The sequence below is a fragment of the Haliotis rufescens genome, unplaced genomic scaffold, assembly GCF_023055435.1.
Source record: "Haliotis rufescens isolate VD_foot unplaced genomic scaffold, xgHalRufe1.0.p SCAF_8, whole genome shotgun sequence".
Classification (NCBI taxonomy): domain Eukaryota; kingdom Metazoa; phylum Mollusca; class Gastropoda; order Lepetellida; family Haliotidae; genus Haliotis; species Haliotis rufescens.
In genome coordinates, this window is record NW_025964372.1 from 48,580,276 (window position 1) to 48,601,127 (window position 20,852).

Genomic DNA, 20,852 nt, shown 5'->3' on the forward strand with positions numbered 1-20,852 from the left:
ATGGGTAGAGTTCACACTAGACAACGATGTCTCCCGACCCAGATGACTGAATATATCTCTGGTATGCCTTCGCAGGGGCTTGTAATATAGAAGAGATACTACCGATTCATATGTCCAACCCCGTCACCTTCTCACTCACTCACTCATCAACTCAAGGGCCAGTCCCGATATTCAATACTGGTATACCACTACATGACTAAATACTGAGTCGTTCTATTGATATAGGATCGTTCGCATCGATTAAACAAATAATGAAAAAAGGCATTTAGAGACAAAAGACGTTTATTAAATGTACAATTCAAATGGTGTGTGTTATCAGGGGACATAACTCCTACTTTCCTATTTGGACTGGGACCAGAGAGAGGTCTCCCCACTGTGTCAGGAACTCATTCATGTCAACGGAGCCGTCACCTGAAACAGACACAGTTTGATTGTGAGACACTACAACATGGCTACAACATTGGGTCACTCATCCATTCACTCACTCACTCACTCACTCACTCACTCACTCACTCACTCACTCACTCACTCACTCAATCACTCACTCAATCACTCACTCACTCACCCACTCACCCACTCACTCACCCAATCACTCACTCACTCACTCACTCAAGGTACAGGGACCTCAACCTACGCAGATATACATAAGGTACAGGAACCTCAACCTACGCAGACACACATAAGGTGCAGGAATCTCAACAGACACAGACACACATAAGGTACAGGAATCTCAACAGACACAGACACAGACACACACAAGGTACAGGAACCTCAACCTACGCAGACACACACAGGGTGCAGGAATCTCAACAGACACAAACACACATAAGGTACAGGGACCTCAACTTACGCAGACACACATAAGGTACAGGGACCTCAACAGACACAGACACACATAAGGTACAGGGACCTCAACAGACACAGACACACATAAGGTACAGGGACCTCAACAGACACAGACACACATAAGGTACAGGGACCTCAACAGACACAGAAACACATAAGGTACAGGAATCTCAACAGACACAGACACACATAAGGTACAGGGACCTCAACAGACACAGACACACATAAGGTACAGGGACCTCAACAGACACAGACACACATAAGGTACAGGGACCTCAACAGACACAGACACACATAAGGTACAGGGACCTCAACAGACACAGAAACACATAAGGTACAGGAATCTCAACCTACACAGACACACATAAGGTACAGGGACCTCAACAGACACAGACACACATAAGGTACAGGGACCCCAACAGACACAGACACACATAAGGTACAGGGACCACAACAGACACAGACACACATAAGGTACAGGGATCTCAACCTACACAGACACACATAAGGTACAGGGACCTCAACAGACACAGACACACATAAGGTACAGAAATCTCAACAGACACAGACACACATAAGGTACGGGAATCTCAACAGACACAGACACACATAAGGTACAGGGGCCTCAACATAGTCAGACACACATAAGGTACAGGGACCACAACCTACACAGACACACACAAGGTGCAGGGATCTCAATAAACACAGACACATATAAGGTACAGGAATCTCAACAAACACAGACACACATAAGGTACAGGAATCTCAACAAACACAGACACACATAAGGTACAGGAATCTCAACAGACACAGACACACATAAGGTACAGGGACCTCAACCTACACAGACACACACAAGGTACAGGAACCTCAACCTACGCAGACACACATAAGGTACAGGAATCTCAACAGACACAGACACACATAAGGTACAGGGACCTCAACAGACACAGACACACATTAGGTACAGGGACCTCAACAGACAAAGACACACATAAGGTACAGGAATCTCAACAAACACAGACACACATAAAATGCAGGAATCTCAACAGACACAGGCACACATAAGGTATAGGAACCTCAACCTACGCAGACACACATAAGGTACAGGAATCTCAACAGACACAGACACACATAAGGTACAGGGACCTCAACAGACACAGACACACATAAGGTACAGGAATCTCAACAAACACAGACACACATAAGGTGCAGGAATCTCAACAGACACAGACACACATAAGGTACAGGAACCTCAACCTACACAGACACACATAAGGTGCAGGAATCTCAACAGACACAGACACACATAAGGTACAGGGACCACAACAGACACAGACACACATAAGGTACAGGGACCTCAACCTACGCAGACACACATAAGGTACAGGGACCTCAACAGACACAGACACACATAAGGTACAGGGACCTTGGCTACAACATTGGGTCACTCACTCACTCACTCACTCACTCACTCACTCACTCACTCACTCTCTCACTCACTCACTCACTCACTCACTCACTCACCCACTCACCCACTCACTCACTCACTCACCCACTCACTCACTCACTCACTCACTCACTCAAGGTACAGGGACCTCAACCTACGCAGACATACATAAGGTACAGGAACTCAACCTACACAGACACACACAAGGTACAGGAACCTCAACAAACACAGACACACATAAGGTGCAGGAATCTCAAAAGACACAGACACACATACGGTACAGGGACCTCAACAGACACAGACACACATAAGGTACAGGGACCACAACCTACACAAACACACATAAGGTACAGGGACCTCAACCTACGCAGTCACACATAAGGTACAGGAATCTCAACAAACACACATGAGGTACAGCTGTCTCAACATAGTCAGACACACATAAGGTACAGGGACCTCAACAGACACAGACACACATAAGGTGCAGGAATCTCAACAAACACACATGAGGTACAGCTGTCTCAACATAGTCAGACACACATAAGGTGCAGGGACCTCAACATAGACACTTGGTCACCGAAAAAAACCAAAGTCAAAGGTATAGGGACTAAATCAAATCGGAAACATTCTACGCGTGTGCATCTATTGCACGTGTTTCAGGATCGTCACTGTATGTTCACATATACATGTATGAACTGAACAACACTAAAAAACCAAAACTCACTGTCCATGTCGAAATACTGGAAGATGAAAGGTAAATCAGCCTTGGTAATTTTGCCATCGTCATTTGCATCAGCTGCATCGAAGAGGGCGATCGCCTCTGCCGTTGCTCCCAGCTTATACTTGGTAACCCAATCATCCTCGAATTCCAACTTTGTGATCTCCGTGTCATCTACAACAAACGGGAGGACATTCACCACATGTGTGTCAGCTAGTACTATCTATCATCTACAACAGACGGGACGACATTAACCACATGTGTGTCAGCTGGTACTATCGTCTACAACAGACGGGAGGACATCCACCCCCATGTGTGTCAGCTGGTACTATCGTCTACAACAGACGGGACGACATTAACCAGATGTGTGTCAGCTAGTACTATCTATCATCTACAACAGACGGGAGGACATTCACCACATGTGTGTCAGCTAGTACTATCTATCGTCTACACCTAACGGGAGGACATTCACCACATGTGTGTCAGCTAGTACTGTCGTCTACAACAGACGGGAGGACATCCACCCACATGTGTGTCAGCTAGTACTATAGTCTACACCTGACGGGAGGACATCCACCCACATGTGTGTCAGCTAGTACTACCGTCTACAACAGACGGGAGGACATTGACCACATGTGTGTCAGCTAGTAATATCTACCATCTACAACAGACGGGAGGACATTCACCACATGTGTGTCAGCTAGTAATATATATCATCTACAACAGACGGGAGGACATCGCCCACATGTGTGTCAGCTAGTACTATCTATCATCTACAACAGACGGGAGGACATTCCCCACACGTGGGTCAGCTAGTGCTATCGTCTACAACAGACGGGAGGACATCACCCACATGTGTGTCAGCTAGTACTATCGTCTACAACAGACGGGATGACATCACCCACATGTGTGTCAGCTAGTGCTATCGTCTACAATAGACGGGAGGACATCCACCCACATGTGTGTCAGCTAGTATTATCGTCTACACCTGACGGGAGGACATCCACCCACATGTGTGTCAGCTAGTAATATCTACCGTCTACAACAGACGGGAGGACATTCACCACATGTGTGTCAGCTAGTACTATCTATCGTCTACAACAGACGAGAGGACATCAACCACATGTGTGTCAGCTAGTACTATCGTCTACAACAGACGGGGGGACATTAACCACATGTGTGTCAGCTAGTGCTATCGTCTACAACAGACGGGAGGACATTCACCACATGTGTGTCAGCTAGTACTATCGTCTACAACAGACGGGAGGACATTCACCACATGTGTGTCAGCTACTACTATCGTCTACAACAGACGGGAGGACATTCACCACATGTGTGTCAGCTAGTGCTATCGTCTACAACAGACGGGGGGACATTCACCACATGTGTGTCAGCTAGTAATATCTATCATCTACAACAGACGGGAGGACATTCACCACACGTGGGTCAGCTAGTGCTGTCGTCTACAACAGACGGGAGGACATCCACCCCCATGTGTGTCAGCTAGTACTACCGTCTACAACAGACGGGAGGACATTCACCACATGTGTGTCAGCTAGTAATATCTATCATCTACAACAGACGGGAGGACATTCACCACATGTGTGTCAGCTAGTAATATATATCATCTACAACAGACGGGAGGACATCGCCCACATGTGTGTCAGCTAGTACTATCTATCATCTACAACAGACGAGAGGACATCAACCACATGTGTGTCAGCTAGTACTATCGTCTACAACAGACGGGAGGACATTCACCACATGTGTGTCAGCTAGTGCTATCGTCTACAACAGACGGGAGGACATTCACCACATGTGTGTCAGCTAGTGCTATCGTCTACAACAGACGGGAGGACATTCACCACATGTGTGTCAGCTAGTGCTATCGTCTACAACAGACGAGAGGACATCAACCACATGTGTGTCAGCTAGTACTATCGTCTACAACAGACGGGAGGACATTAACCACATGTGTGTCAGCTAGTGCTATCGTCTACAACAGACGGGAGGACATTCACCACATGTGTGTCAGCTACTACTATCGTCTACAACAGACGGGAGGACATTCACCACATGTGTGTCAGCTAGTGCTATCGTCTACAACAGACGGGAGGACATTCACCACATGTGTGTCAGCTAGTGCTATCGTCTACAACAGACGGGAGGACATTCACCACATGTGTGTCAGCTACTACTATCGTCTACAACAGACGGGAGGACATTCACCACATGTGTGTCAGCTACTACTATCGTCTACAACAGACGGGAGGACATTCACCACATGTGTGTCAGCTAGTGCTATCGTCTACAACAGACGGGAGGACATTCACCACATGTGTGTCAGCTGGTACTACCGTCTACAACAGACGGGAGGACATTCACCACATGTGTGTCAGCTAGTACTATCTATCGTCTACAACAGACGGGAGGACATTCACCACATGTGTGTCAGCTAGTGCTATCGTCTACAACAGACGGGAGGACATTCACCACATGTGTGTCAGCTGGTACTACCGTCTACAACAGACGGGAGGACATTCACCACATGTGTGTCAGCTAGTACTATCTATCGTCTACAACAGACGGGAGGACATTCACCACATGTGTGTCAGCTAGTACTATCGTCTACAACAGACGGGAGAACATTCCCCACATGTGTGTCAGCTAGTACTATCTATCGTCTACAACAGACGGGAGGACATTAACCACATGTGTGTCAGCTGGTACTACCGTCTACAACAGACGGGAGGACATTCACCATATGTGTGTCAGCTAGTACTATCGTCTACAACAGACGGGAGGACATTCACCACATGTGTGTCAGCTAGTAATATCTATCGTCTACAACAGACGGGAGGACATTAACCACATGTGTGTCAGCTAGTGCTATCGTCTACAACAGACGGGAGGACATTTACCACATGTGTGTCAGCTAGTGCTATCGTCTACACTTGACTGGAGGACATCCACCCACATGTGTGTCAGCTAGTACTATCGTCTACACCTAACGGGAGGCCATTCACCACATGTGTGTCAGCTAGTAATATCTATCGTCTACAACAGACGGGAGGACATTCACCACATGTGTGTCAGCTAGTGCTATCGTCTACAACAGATGGGAGGACATTCACCACATGTGTGTCAGCTGGTACTACCGTCTACAACAGACGGGAGGACATTCACCACATGTGTGTCAGCTAGTACTATATATCGTCTACAACAGACGGGAGGACATTCACCACATGTGTGTCAGCTGGTACTACCGTCTACAACAGACGGGAGGACATTCACCACATGTGTGTCAGCTAGTGCTATCGTCTACAATAGACGGGAGGACATTCACCACATGTGTGTCAGCTGGTACTACCGTCTACAACAGACGGGAGGACATTCACCACATGTGTGTCAGCTAGTACTATCTATCGTCTACAACAGACGGGAGGACATTCACCACATGTGTGTCAGCTGGTACTACCGTCTACAACAGACGGGAGGACATTCACCACATGTGTGTCAGCTAGTACTATCTATCGTCTACAACAGACGGGAGGACATTCACCACATGTGTGTCAGCTAGTACTATCGTCTACAAAAGACGGGAGAACATTCACCACATGTGTGTCAGCTAGTACTATCTATCGTCTACAACAGACGGGAGGACATTAACCACATGTGTGTCAGCTGGTACTACTGTCTACAACAGACGGGAGGACATTCACCATATGTGTGTCAGCTAGTACTATCGTCTACAACAGACGGGAGGACATTCACCACATGTGTGTCAGCTAGTAATATCTATCGTCTACAACAGACGGGAGGACATAAACCACATGTGTGTCAGCTAGTGCTATCGTCTACAACAGACGGGAGGACATTTACCACATGTGTGTCAGCTAGTGCTATCGTCTACACTTGACTGGAGGACATCCACCCACATGTGTGTCAGCTAGTACTATCGTCTACACCTAACGGGAGGCCATTCACCACATGTGTGTCAGCTAGTAATATCTATCGTCTACAACAGACGGGAGGACATTCACCACATGTGTGTCAGCTAGTGCTATCGTCTACAACAGACGGGAGGACATTCACCACACGTGGGTCAGCTAGTGCTATCGTCTACAACAGACGGGAGGACATTCACCACATGTGTGTCAGCTAGTAATATATATCGTCTACAACAGACGGGAGGACATTCACCACATGTGTGTCAGCTAGTGCTATCGTCTACACTTGACGGGAGGACATTCGCCACACGTGTGTCAGCTAGTAATATCTATCATCTACAACAGACGGGAGGACATTCACCACACGTGGGTCAGCTAGTAATATCTATCATCTACAACAGACGGGAGGACATTCACCACATGTGTGTCAGCTAGTACTATCGTCTACAAGAGACGGGACGATATCACCCACATATGTGTCAGCTAGTACTATCGTCTACAACAGACGGAACGACATCACCCACATGTGTGTCAGCTAGTACTATCGTCTACTACTGACGGGAGGACATCCACCCACATGTTGTTCAGTTAGTACTATCGTCTACAACAGACGGGAGGACATTCACCATATGTGTGTCAGCTAGTACAATCGCCTACACCTGACGCGCGGATATATATATCCATGTGTGTGGTAGTGTACAACTTGACAATGTGTGTAGTAGTGTACAACATGACGATGTGTGTGGTAGTGTACAACATGACGATGTGTGTGGTAGTATACAACATGACGATGTGTGTGGTAGTGTACAACATGACGATGTGTGTGGTAGTATACAACATGACGATGTGTGTGGTAGTGTACAACATGACGATGTGTGTGGTAGTGTACAACATGACGATGTGTGTGGTAGTGTGCAACATGGCGATGTGTGTGGTAGTGTACAACATGGCGATGTGTGTGGTAGTGTACAACATGGCGATTTGTGTGGTACTGTACAACATGACGATGTGTGTGGTAGTGTACAACATGACGATGTGTGTGGTAGTATACAACATGACGATGTGCGTGGTAGTGTACAACATGGCGATGTGCATGGTAGTGTACAACATGACGATGTGTGTGATAGTATACAACATGACGATGTGTGTCATAGTGTACAACATGACGATGTGGGAGGTAGTGTACAACATGACGATGTGTGTGGTAGTGTACAACATGACGATGTGTGTGGTAGTGTACAACATGACGATGTGTGTGATAGTATACAACATGACGATGTGTGTCATAGTGTACAACATGACGATGTGCATGGTAGTGTACAACATGACGATGTGCATGGTACTGTACAACATGACGATGTGTGTCATAGTGTACAACATGACGATGTGTGTCATAGTGTACAACATGACGATGTGTGTGGTAGTGTACAACATGACGATGTGTGTGGTAGTGTACAACATGACGATGTGTGTGATAGTATACAACATGACGATGTGTGTCATAGTGTACAACATGACGATGTGTGAGGTAGTGTACAACATGACGATGTGTGTGGTAGTATACAACATGACGATGTGTGTGGTAGTGTACAACATGACGATGTGTGTGATAGTATACAACATGACGATGTGTGTCATAGTGTACAACATGACGATGTGCATGGTAGTGTACAACATGACGATGTGCATGGTAGTGTACAACATGACGATGTGTGTCATAGTGTACAACATGACGATGTGTGTGGTAGTCTACAACATGACGATGTGTGTCATAGTGTACAACATGACGATGTATGTGGTAGTGTACAACATGACGATGTGTGTGGTAGTGTACAACATGACGATGTGCATGGTAGTGTACAACATGACGATGTGTGTGGTAGTGTACAACATGACGATGTGCATGGTAGTGTACAACAAGACGATGTGCATGGTAGTATACAACATGACGATGTGTGTGGTAGTATACAACATGACGATGTGTGTCATAGTGTACAACATGACGATGTGTGTGGTAGTGTACAACATGGCGATGTGTGTGGTAGTATACAACATGACAATGTGTGTGGTAGTGTACAACATGACGATGTGTGTCATAGTGTACAACATGGCGATGTGTGTGGTAGTGTACAACATGACGATGTGTGTGGTAGTGTACAACATGGCGATGTGTGTGGTAGTGTACAACATGACGATGTGTGTGATAGTATACAACATGACGATGTGTGTGGTAGTATACAACATGACGATGTGTGTGGTAGTGTACAACATGACGATGTGTGTGGTAGTATACAACATGACGATGTGTGTCATAGTGTACAACATGGCGATGTGTGTGGTAGTGTACAACATGACGATGTGTGTGGTAGTGTACAACATGACGATGTGTGTCATAGTGTACAACATGGCGATGTGTGTGGTAGTGTACAACATGACGATGTGTGTGGTAGTATACAACATGACGATGTGTGTCATAGTGTACAACATGGCGATGTGTGTGATAGTATACAACATGACGATGTGTGTGGTAGTGTACAACATGACGATGTGTGTCATAGTGTACAACATGACGATGTGTGTGGTAGTGTACAACATGACGATGTGTGTCATAGTGTACAACATGACGATGTGTGTGGTTGTGTACAACATGACGATGTGTGTCATAGTGTACAACATGACGATGTGTGTGGTAGTGTACAACATGACGATGTGTGTGGTAGTATACAACATGACGATGTGTGTGGTAGTGTACATCATGACGATGTGTGTCATAGTGTACAACATGACGATGTGTGTGGTAGTGTACAACATGACGATGTGTGTGGTAGTGTACAACATGACGATGTGCATGGTAGTGTACAACATGACGATGTGTGTGGTAGTGTACAACATGACGATGTGTGTGGTAGTGTACAACATGACGATGTGTGTGGTAGTGTACAACATGACGATGCGTGTGATAGTATACAACATGACGATGTGTGTCATAGTGTACAACATGACGATGTGTGTGGTAGTATACAACATGACGATGTGTGTGGTAGTGTACAACATGACGATGTGCATGGTAGTATACAACATGGCGATGTGTGTGGTAGTATACAACATGACGATGTGTGTGGTAGTGTACAACATGACGATGTGTGTCGTAGTGTACAACATGACGATGTGTGTGGTAGTATACAACATGATGATGTGTGTCATTGTGTACAACATGACGATGTGTGTGATAGTATACAACATGACGATGTGTGTGGTAGTGTACAACATGACGATGTGTGTGGTAGTATACAACATGACGATGTGTGTGGTAGTGTACAACATGACGATGTCTGTGGTAGTATACAACATGACGATGTGTGTGGTAGTGTACAACATGACGATGTGTGTGGTAGTGTACAACGTGGCGATGTGTGTGGTAGTGTACAACATGACGATGTGTGTGGTAGTATACAACATGACGATGTGTGTGGTAGTGTACAACGTGACGATGTGTGTGGTAGTGTTCAACATGACGATGTGTGTGGTAGTATACAACATGACGATGTGTGTGGTAGTATACAACATGACGATGTGTGTGGTAGTGTACAACATGACGATGTGCATGGTAGTATACAACATGACGATGTGTGTGGTAGTATACAACATGACGATGTGTGTGGTAGTGTACAACATGACGATGTGTGTGGTAGTGTACAACGTGGCGATGTGTGTGGTAGTGTACAACATGACGATGTGTGTGGTAGTATACAACATGACGATGTGTGTGGTAGTGTACAACGTGGCGATGTGTGTGGTAGTGTTCAACATGACGATGTGTGTGGTAGTATACAACATGACGATGTGTGTGGTAGTATACAACATGACGATGTGTGTGGTAGTGTACAACGTGACGATGTGTGTGGTAGTGTACAACATGACGATGTGTGTGGTAGTATACAACATGACGATGTGTGTGGTAGTGTACAACATGACGATGTGTGTGGTAGTGTACAACATGACGATGTGTGTGGTAGTGTACAACATGGCGATGTGTGTGGTAGTGTACAACATGACGATGTGTGTGGTAGTATACAACATGACGATGTGTGTGGTAGTATACAACATGACGATGTGCATGGTAGTGTACAACATGACGATGTGTGTGATAGTATACAACATGGCGATGTGTGTGGTAGTGTACAACATGACGATGTGTGTGGTAGTGTTCAACGTGGCGATGTGTGTCATAGTGTACAACATGGCGATGTGTGTGGTAGTGTACAACATGACGATGTGTGTGTTAGTGTACAACGTGGCGATGTGTGTCATAGTGTACAACATGGCGATGTGTGTGGTAGTATACAACATGACGATGTGTGTGGTAGTGTACAACGTGGCGATGTGTGTGGTAGTGTACAACATGACGATGTGTGTGGTAGTATACAACATGACGATGTGTGTGGTAGTGTACAACGTGGCGATGTGTGTGGTAGTGTTCAACATGACGATGTGTGTGGTAGTATACAACATGACGATGTGTGTGGTAGTATACAACATGACTATGTGTGTGGTAGTGTACAACGTGACCATGTGTGTGGTAGTGTACAACATGACGATGTGTGTGGTAGTGTACAACATGACGATGTGTGTGGTAGTGTACAACATGACGATGTGTGTGGTAGTGTACAACATGACGATGTGTGTGGTAGTGTACAACATGGCGATGTGTGTGGTAGTGTACAACATGACGATGTGCATGGTAGTATACAACATGACGATGTGTGTGGTAGTATACAACATGACGATGTGTGTCATAGTGTACAACATGACGATGTGTGTCATAGTGTACAACATGACGATGTGTGTGGTAGTGTACAACATGGCGATGTGTGTGGTAGTATACAACATGACGATGTGTGTGGTAGTGTACAACATGGCGATGTGTGTGGTAGTATACAACATGACGATGTGTGAGGTAGTGTACAACATGGCGATGTGTGTGGTAGTATACAACATGACGAAGTGTGTGGTGGTGTACAACATGACGATGTGTGTGGTATTGTACAACATGACGATGTGTGTCATAGTGTACAACATGGCGATGTGTGTGGTAGTGTACAACATGACGATGTGTGTGGTAGTGTACAACATGGCGATGTGTGTGGTAGTATACAACATGACGATGTGCATGGTAGTATACAACATGACGATGTGTGTCATAGTGTACAACATGGCGATGTGTGTGGTAGTGTACAACATGACGATGTGTGTGGTGGTGTACAACATGACGATGTGCGTGGTAGTATACAACATGACGATGTGTGTGGTAGTATACAACTTGACGATGTGTGGCATAGTGTACAACATGACGATGTGTGTGGTAGTATACAACATGACGATGTGTGTGGTAGTATACAACATGACGATGTGTGTGATAGTATACAACATGACGATGTGTGTGGTAGTGTACAACATGACGATGTGTGTCATAGTATACAACATGACGATGTGTGTCATAGTGTACAACATGACGATGTGTGTCATAGTGTACAACATGACGATGTGTGTGGTAGTATACAACATGACGATGTGTGTGGTAGTGTACAACATGACGATGTGTGTCATAGTGTACAACATGGCGATGTGTGTGGTAGTGTACAACATGACGATGTGTGTGGTAGTATACAACATGACGATGTGTGTCATAGTGTACAACATGGCGATGTGTGCCATAGTGTACAACATGACGATGTGTGTGGTAGTGTACAACATGACGATGTGTGTGGTAGTATACAACATGACGATGTGTGTCATAGTATACAACATGACGATGTGTGTCAAAGTGTACAACATGGCGATGTGTGTCATAGTGTACAACATGACGATGTGTGTCAAAGTATACAACATGACGATGTGTGTCAAAGTGTACAACATGACGATGTGTGTAGTAGTGTACAACATGACGATGTGTGTGGTAGTATACAACATGACGATGTGTGTCATAGTGTACAACATGACGATGTGTGTGGTAGTGTACAACATGACGATGTGTGTGGTAGTATACAACATGACGATGTGTGTGGTAGTGTACAACATCACGATGTGTGTCATAGTGTACAACATGACGATGTGTGTGGTAGTGTACAACATGACGATGTGCATGGTAGTGTACAACATGACGATGTGTGTGGTAGTGTACAACATGACGATGTGTGTGGTAGTGTACAACATGACGATGTGTGTGGTAGTGTACAACATGACGATGTGCATGGTAGTGTACAACATGACGATGTGTGTGGTTGTGTACAACATGACGATGTGTGTAGTAGTATACAACATGACGATGTGCATGGTAGTGTACAACATGACGATGTGTGTGGTAGTGTACAACATGACGATGTGTGTGGTAGTGTACAACATGACGATGTGTGTGGTAGTGTACAACATGACGATGTGTGTGGTTGTGTACAACATGACGATGTGTGTAGTAGTATACAACATGACGATGTGTGTGGTAGTGTACAACATGACGATGTGTGTCATAGTGTACAACATGACGATGTGCATGGTAGTGTACAACATGACGATGTGTGTGGTTGTGTACAACATGACGATGTGTGTAGTAGTATACAACATGACGATGTGTGTCGCAGTGTACAACATGACGATGTGTGTGGTAGTATACAACATGACGATGTGTGTGGTAGTGTACAACATGACGATGTGTGTGGTAGTGTACAACATGACGATGTGTGTCATAGTGTACAACATGACGATGTGTGTGATAGTATACAACATGACGATGTGTGTGGCAGTATATAAGGTACTACCTAGTTGTCAACAACAAGTTCGTGTGCTTACTGTTGGCGTCAAAGAAGAGGAAGATGGTTTCCAATTCAGCGGGGGTAAGTTTGCCGTCCTTGTCCTTGTCGACGGCGTCGAACAAGATCGCCTCCTTCTGCGGCTCAGAGTTGCAGGACACCAAACTGAAGAACAGAACCCAGCACCAGCATCAGTGATGTAAAGACAGATCAACAAGGACAGTGCCATCCTTTATCTGTTGATATAAAGCCGGTTGAATTACGATTGTAAATATCTTGATTACAAAATATATTCTATACTGTGATACTGACACAAAGTTAATACCTACCCGATTCTTTCATATTACAGTAAACTACTGTTATAACGAACTCAAAGGGACCACTAATTTTTGCTCGATATAACCGTAGTTTGTAATAAGCATATATACAGCAAATATACAGCAAATGCCCAGGACCAAAAGACAGTACGTTATATCCGTCAGTTCGTTAAAAGCATGTTGTTTACAGTACTATGGTTAATCTGTGATCGCCAGAAATTTGTTTGAGAAGTATATACTTTTATGTCTGAAGACCTACCCAAGAAGGACGAACGACGTCACAGCTGTCACTAGGAACTTCATGATTGTTGGCTGCAAAAAGACAGATCGATTATTGAGTTGACTGAACTGACAACAATCAATTTAAACTATGTAATGTATACGTTGGTCATGATTTGAAAGCTGTGTCCGACGTTTGGTCTTTTCAGAAACACTCATACTCTTCCATTTCGCCACGGGAGGCATTTCCAAGGCCATTACATTCTTCTTGACACGGGGGTTTTGGCGGCCCAGTCGTCTAAGGCGCTGCAATTCGCTTTGCAGAGTTGCGTCCCTTAGGCACGCCAGAAACCTATGATTGTGGGTTCGAATCCCGGTTCGCCCCGATTATGTTTTTTAGGTTTGTCTGCACCATACCCGTGCTCGTGGGTTTCACCAGAAGTGGTAAACGTCTGAGACCTGCATCACTTCGGATTTTCCTCCCACATTAAGCTGACACGCCGTGATATAACAGGAATACTGTTAAAAGCGGCGTTAAACCCAACTCGCTCACTCACTCACTCACTCACTCACTCACTCACTCACTCTTCCTGGCACCGCGAGTCCTAACTAGCATACTATTTCTAGCATGACATGATATTTATTTTGGATAAATGCGATAATCCAAACCGTAAAATTTGATATGAAGATCCGATGAATATGCAAATGAGGTCACATAGGAACTACTTTTATAAGCTGCATGCATCGATACACTTGCTCAATACAATGTTGCCTAACGCCATACAGTACGTGTACATGTGCATTGTATTCATACGGTATTTTTAAAGTTCTTTCAGCGAGTGAATAATGTCTTGAACATTGATTATTAAAAGAATGACATTATACGGTATAGATATTATTACCCTCATGTGTTTCCGCATCGTTAATATCAAAGGCTCGCATGATGTATTATTATACCTCAAAGTGAGATTGACCAATCAGAGAGCAGAACTACTGACCCCACATGAGCCCGTACACCGTCAGTAAATCTCCAAGATGGTTGATACTGACCTTATATGAGACCGCATACCGTCAGTAACAGCCATCTTGAACTTTGCAACACCCACCTCACATATTTTACATGGAAATCCTGGGACCGAAATTCGTTATTTGACACTGTTTTGTGTTTTAATATCATTAATTGTGATGTGCTAGGACATTAATCTGTTTTTAGATCACATTCGTGACTTTATTGATAAAGATTATAGTTTATTCAATTAACATGAATAAATGTTGTCAACAACAAAAAATATAAAAAATTATATATTAGTTAAAATTCTGCTAACCTAATATGACACCGTATGCTGCAACTAAAGACACCATAACTAATAATATGTGCTCCCAATAAACTATCTTTACTAATACGGAAACACACTCATGTTAATAATCTCTATATATTTCATCCTGATAGGTGAACGCGACCGCATGTCCCCATACCCTACCCCCTGCTTGGTCCGTTACACGATGATATTGCCGATGACCGTATCACCGCGGAGTAAAATATAAATTTGAAAGGACTTCTTTCTCGGGGAACCCAGTCGCTAGGAGAGTTCAACTACTTATTTACGTATTAAATGTTGAGTGGTTCAGGCAATATAAGTTTGTTTGTTTGATGTTTAACGCCGCACTCAGCAATATTACAGCTATATGACAGCGGTCTGTAAATAATCGAGTCTGGACCAGACAATACAGTGACTGACATCATGAGTATCAATCCACGCAATTTGGATGCGATGACATGCATCAACCAAGTCAGCGAGCCTGACCATGTCCACTCGATGCCGTAAGTCGCCTTTTACGACAACCATGGTCGCTTTTTACAGCAAGCATGGGTTGCTGAAGACCTATTCTACCCCGGATTCTCCCGGGGCTGGCAATATAAGTGGGTGTGGCAGTATGACAAAACAAAAACCCATCACTACTTGTAGAGTGTATTTAGCGGAACACTTCTCTGGCGTTGATATTTCATATTTTCTTATATTCAACAACATAAACACACTGCAATGTACTGCGCTAGATGATGGTTGTGTCCCTAATTCAGTATTATAATGTAAATATACGCGCAATATCCTCTCGGTAATTTAGCCATTCTGTCAATTGTGATGTGAGAATAGGACAGCAAGCATCTGCGGATTTAAACCGATCGTCATTGATCTCTGAATTTGACCTTCAAACTACTATTCGTAATATATTCCGCTATCACATTCTCTTTTACACTATTAGTCCATACATGTTGCTGTTTAAACGTTCTAATGTATAGGTATTAAATAATTGTTTGAAACCTCTGATTGAAACAGAAGTTTATCTCCTGATTATAATCCGCCTCATATACTTTACCAAGGCTATGAGGTCATACAGAGAGTGTCATACCCTACCGAGGCTAGCAGGCCCTATGTAGGGTACCATGCCCTACCTCTGCTATTCGGTCCTACATGAGCATGATGCCCTACCTAGTTTATCAGGCCCTATATAGAATATCATACCCCACCTAGGTTGTCACGTCCAATATATAGAGTGTCTTTCACAACCAAGGTTATCAGGTACCATTTCCTACCTAGGCTATGCTGTCTCATATAGTGTGACAACCTTGCTTATCACGTTCTACATATAGTGAGTGAGTCAGTGAGCTCGGTTTTACGCCGATTTTAGCAATATTCCATCAATATCACGACGGGTACCATCAATATCATTGCACCAATGTCGGGAATCGAACCCGGGTCTTCGGCGTGACACGCCAACGCTTTAACCACCAGGCTACCCGACCGCCCTCTACATATAGAGTACTATGCATTTAACCAGTGTAACAGGTATCAGTGCAAGTTATACCTAGGTTATCAAGTTGTATACGGTGCCCTACTTTGGGTATTACACTGTAGGTCATATATAAGTATCACGTCCACTGAAGAACACAATCCAATGCCCAGCGTAATCTGTCGTATTCTTTTTATTTTAATAAATCCGAATAACAACATCTGGCAGAATGTTTTTTGTAAAGCTGTTATATTTCCCATTTCTGTATACATCGTGTACACAACTATATAAACAAAACATGTTTATTTTAAATCCGTATACCGGGCAAATTGATACTTGTGTACTGACCGCGAGCCGAACAGTCCTAATGTATCCCCTTAGTGTCGAACGACAGACAGGAAACAACACGTGCGATCTTTTAACGTCTTTTGGTATGACGCGAACGTGGATCGAACCCCGACCTTCGCTCCCTTGGCAGACGCTCTGTCCACTAGACCACGGAGTTGGTCAAATACGAAACAGTAGGTATTGTCTTCATCATGAGTTATCTTTTCCAGTATTATTCAATCTGGCCTCACAAACAAAATGCAATCGGTACCAATTCACAATCAGCAGATCCTGACTGTTAAGGGACGCAACTCTACACGGCGAGGTACAACGTCTTAGCCGTGCAGCCCTCCTGTGACCCCGACAAATAGAAACATGATTTAGGATATGCTGTAAGAGTGATGTCCATATGGCTTTATCAGAATACTCTTGTCGTTCAGGATAAATATGTTTTTTACCTCGTTTTGTACTTACTCAGAAACAGAGTGAGGTAGTTCTATGTTAAAAGAAGATAAGCCTAGTACTCATAGGGGAAACGGATCCGGTCTTATTCAGTAAGGCTAAGTATACGGTAGAACACCTCAGCCATACTTACCTTGAACACAGACGCAGGTAAACTGTCTCTCAGTAGCCCCTTGCCACAGTTCAGATAACACCTGTCATGAATGCCCCGGTTGTATGGAGACCAGCCGTGTAAAATTTATGCTGATTAAAAAAAAAAATTAAAAGTTTAAAAATGCACTTGCTTATCTGCATGCTAAGGAGTTTGGCAGTTGTTGCCTTCCATACACCCAGATAATGCTGACTTCGTGAGAACACTGGAGGAAAGTTTTGGGATTTTTTTTTTATTTTTCGCTACACGCATGTAGTACGAAAGGATTCTTAACAGGAATATATATCACCAATATATATATAGAATTATATCACCAAGAAAAATATTTCTTTTTATAGAAATTTAGAATATATTTCTATTAAAAATTATAATATTTATATGATTTTTTATTGTATTTTGTATGATTAATGAACATTTAGAGTAGTGTTAATAATAGCATTGTGTTGCTGAAATCAAATTATTTCAAAACAATTCCAAAAGAGATTCTTCTTTCAGCCTTTAAGCTTAGTTTCAATGCCTTCGCCAAGACAAAAATAAAAAAACCACATATATATGAGTGATAATTATACTTAGTCTATATCTCGGCGTTGTATAAATTAGAGTATGACCAGACTGTGGTAGTCGCTATCGGGGTACGATGACACACAATCAGCCAGTCACACCTTGTCACAGACAACAGTTCCGTCAGCTGTGTAAGATCCACGGGACCCTATCTGCAGACTTGTCCTATGATGGTTGTTTTCTTTCGGAGTCAGCAATATTTCCGCAAAATGGCGGTTTTCTGTTATCGAGTAACTGATGTGTTGTGATGTGTGAAATTGGGTTTAACGTCGCGTCCAAGATAATTACACTTATATAGCGACGTGCATGCACGTGTGTGTGTGTGTGTGGCTGCTTGTACTAGTCCGGACTGATGCCGATTTATAGTGCTAGCTCACTGAGATACCATGCCGCAGTTTAACATGAATACCCCACTCAGACACAGTATACTGACTCCGAGCCGACCAGTCCTTGTTTTAGCCCCTTAATGCCGAGCGCCAGACAGGGTAACAACAAGTACAATCTTTTAACGTCTTTTGGTATGACGCGGCCGGGGATCGAACCCCGGACCTTCCGCTCTCCGGGCGGACGCTCTACCACTAGACCACGGAGGCGGTCTCGAGTAACTGAAGGGTGGACCAGACAGTGGTTGTAATTATGAACAACTCCTATGCCTTTGAGGTCCGATGACATGCAATGAACCAAATCAATACCGATTAGAATCCGGGGTAGAATAGGTCTTCAGCAACCCATGCTTGCCGTAAAAAGCGACCATGGTTGTCGTAAGAGGCGACTAACGGCATCGAGTGGACATGGTCAGGCTCGCTGACTTGGTTGATGCATGTCATCGTATCCCAATTGCGTGGATCGATGATCAGGATGTGAATCACTGGATTGTCTGGCCCAGCCTCGATTATGTACAGACCGCCGTCATATGGCTGTAATATTTCTAAATATTGCGTTAAACAACAAACAAACAAAACAAACGAACCATCTGCTCCTGAACTGATTTTCTTTTCATATCATTAGACGTTAGCTTGTCGTGAAGGTCATGACTCAGTAAAGACATCTGTATCAACCTTTCACGAATTTGTTTGGATGGTATTCTTTTCAAAATTGGCGTTTCTTGATTATCCGCAAATAGCTATAGAGAGCTCACTTTGTCACCGATCAAATACAAACGATACACACAGCGATAAGAACAGTGAGTACACCTTGTGACGAGACATTACAGCCTTAAATCATCGGGAACATCAACGACACGGGATTCAAACATTTTACCTTCAGTGAAATCAAACCCAGCCTTATATTTTACGGTGGGCACAATCACGACTTGACCCCCATCGCCCCTCAGACTCGACAGGTAGAGTGGTTGGGTGCTTTCTCTACCTGCACGTTGCCTTGTTTCTACCCTCCAATGAGAAGACATCTCTCACGTCACGAATCGAGCTATGGCTGCCTCACTCACACACAACAAGTCTTGTGCAAGCATTCTATGACCTGCCGTCCTACTCACTGAACAAAAACAGAACTACATACATAAGACCTTTTCGGGTAACACTGCTTTGGAGAGTGATATTGTTTGTTTGTTTGTTTGTTTGTTTGTTGTTAAACGCCGCACAGGAATATTCCAGTTGTATGACAGCGGTTTGTAAATAATCGAGTCTGGACCAGACAATCTAGTGATTGACATCATGAAAATCGATCCACGCCATGGGGATCCGATGACATGCATCAGCCAAGTCAACGAGCCTGACCACCGATGGTCGCCTCTTACAACATGCATAGTCGCCTTTTACAACAAGCATGGGTTGCTGAAGACCTACTCTAACCTGGATTTGCACGACACTGTGTATGTATGTGTTTTCTTATGAGTAAGTTACCTCCCTTAGCTATATCAGGATCCCCTGTTCATGTTCGAATCCCACCTGTGTCACTTCAGATTCCCCTCCAACATTAGGCTATGCTGACGGCATTATATATATAATGCCTGAAGCAACAATAATCAGACCAAGATCAATCATTAATATGTATTGGTAAAGGTCAAAGTATCAAAACTTCATAATAATTTTACGTTTCTTCAAGAATTCATTCTTCAGAAATGTAGCTCAAGAGCGCAGGTCAGGTTTTGAGTGACCGTGTATAAGTTCAGTCAAGAGAAAAAAAATAAAAAATTCTGTCGCTTTGAATTTTGTAACAGCAGCACTCGTGGCATGTGTCGATTTCACTTGCTCGCTATCAAAGCTGATAACCCAACACTTAACTTGCGACCTAGTACT

The 20,852-nt window shown here is 43.9% G+C and overlaps 1 protein-coding gene across 1 annotated transcript; it reads right to left on the bottom strand.

Moving 5' to 3' along the window:
- Positions 1-264: 264 nt before the first annotated feature.
- On the bottom strand, positions 265-18,120 carry LOC124115148. The gene is made up of 5 exons (XM_046476021.2): positions 18,016-18,120; positions 14,344-14,396; positions 13,808-13,932; positions 3,021-3,188; positions 265-411 (listed from the first exon to the last, which is right to left on the bottom strand). Exons 2-5 carry the CDS (start codon positions 14,385-14,387, stop codon positions 332-334), a joined length of 417 nt encoding a protein of 138 aa, XP_046331977.1. The 5' UTR covers positions 14,388-14,396; positions 18,016-18,120; the 3' UTR covers positions 265-331.
- Positions 18,121-20,852: the final 2,732 nt, after the last annotated feature.

Coding starts and splice junctions, on each gene's coding strand:
- LOC124115148 (XM_046476021.2), bottom strand. CDS start 14,387: ATGAAGTTCCTAGTGACAGCTGTGACGTCGTTCGTCCTTCTTGG. Junction 13,933..14,343: donor ACGTCGTTCGTCCTTCTTGG/GTAGGTCTTCAG, acceptor TCTGTTCTTCAG/TTTGGTGTCCTGCAACTCTG. Junction 412..3,020: donor CCAGTATTTCGACATGGACA/GTGAGTTTTGGT, acceptor TGTCTGTTTCAG/GTGACGGCTCCGTTGACATG.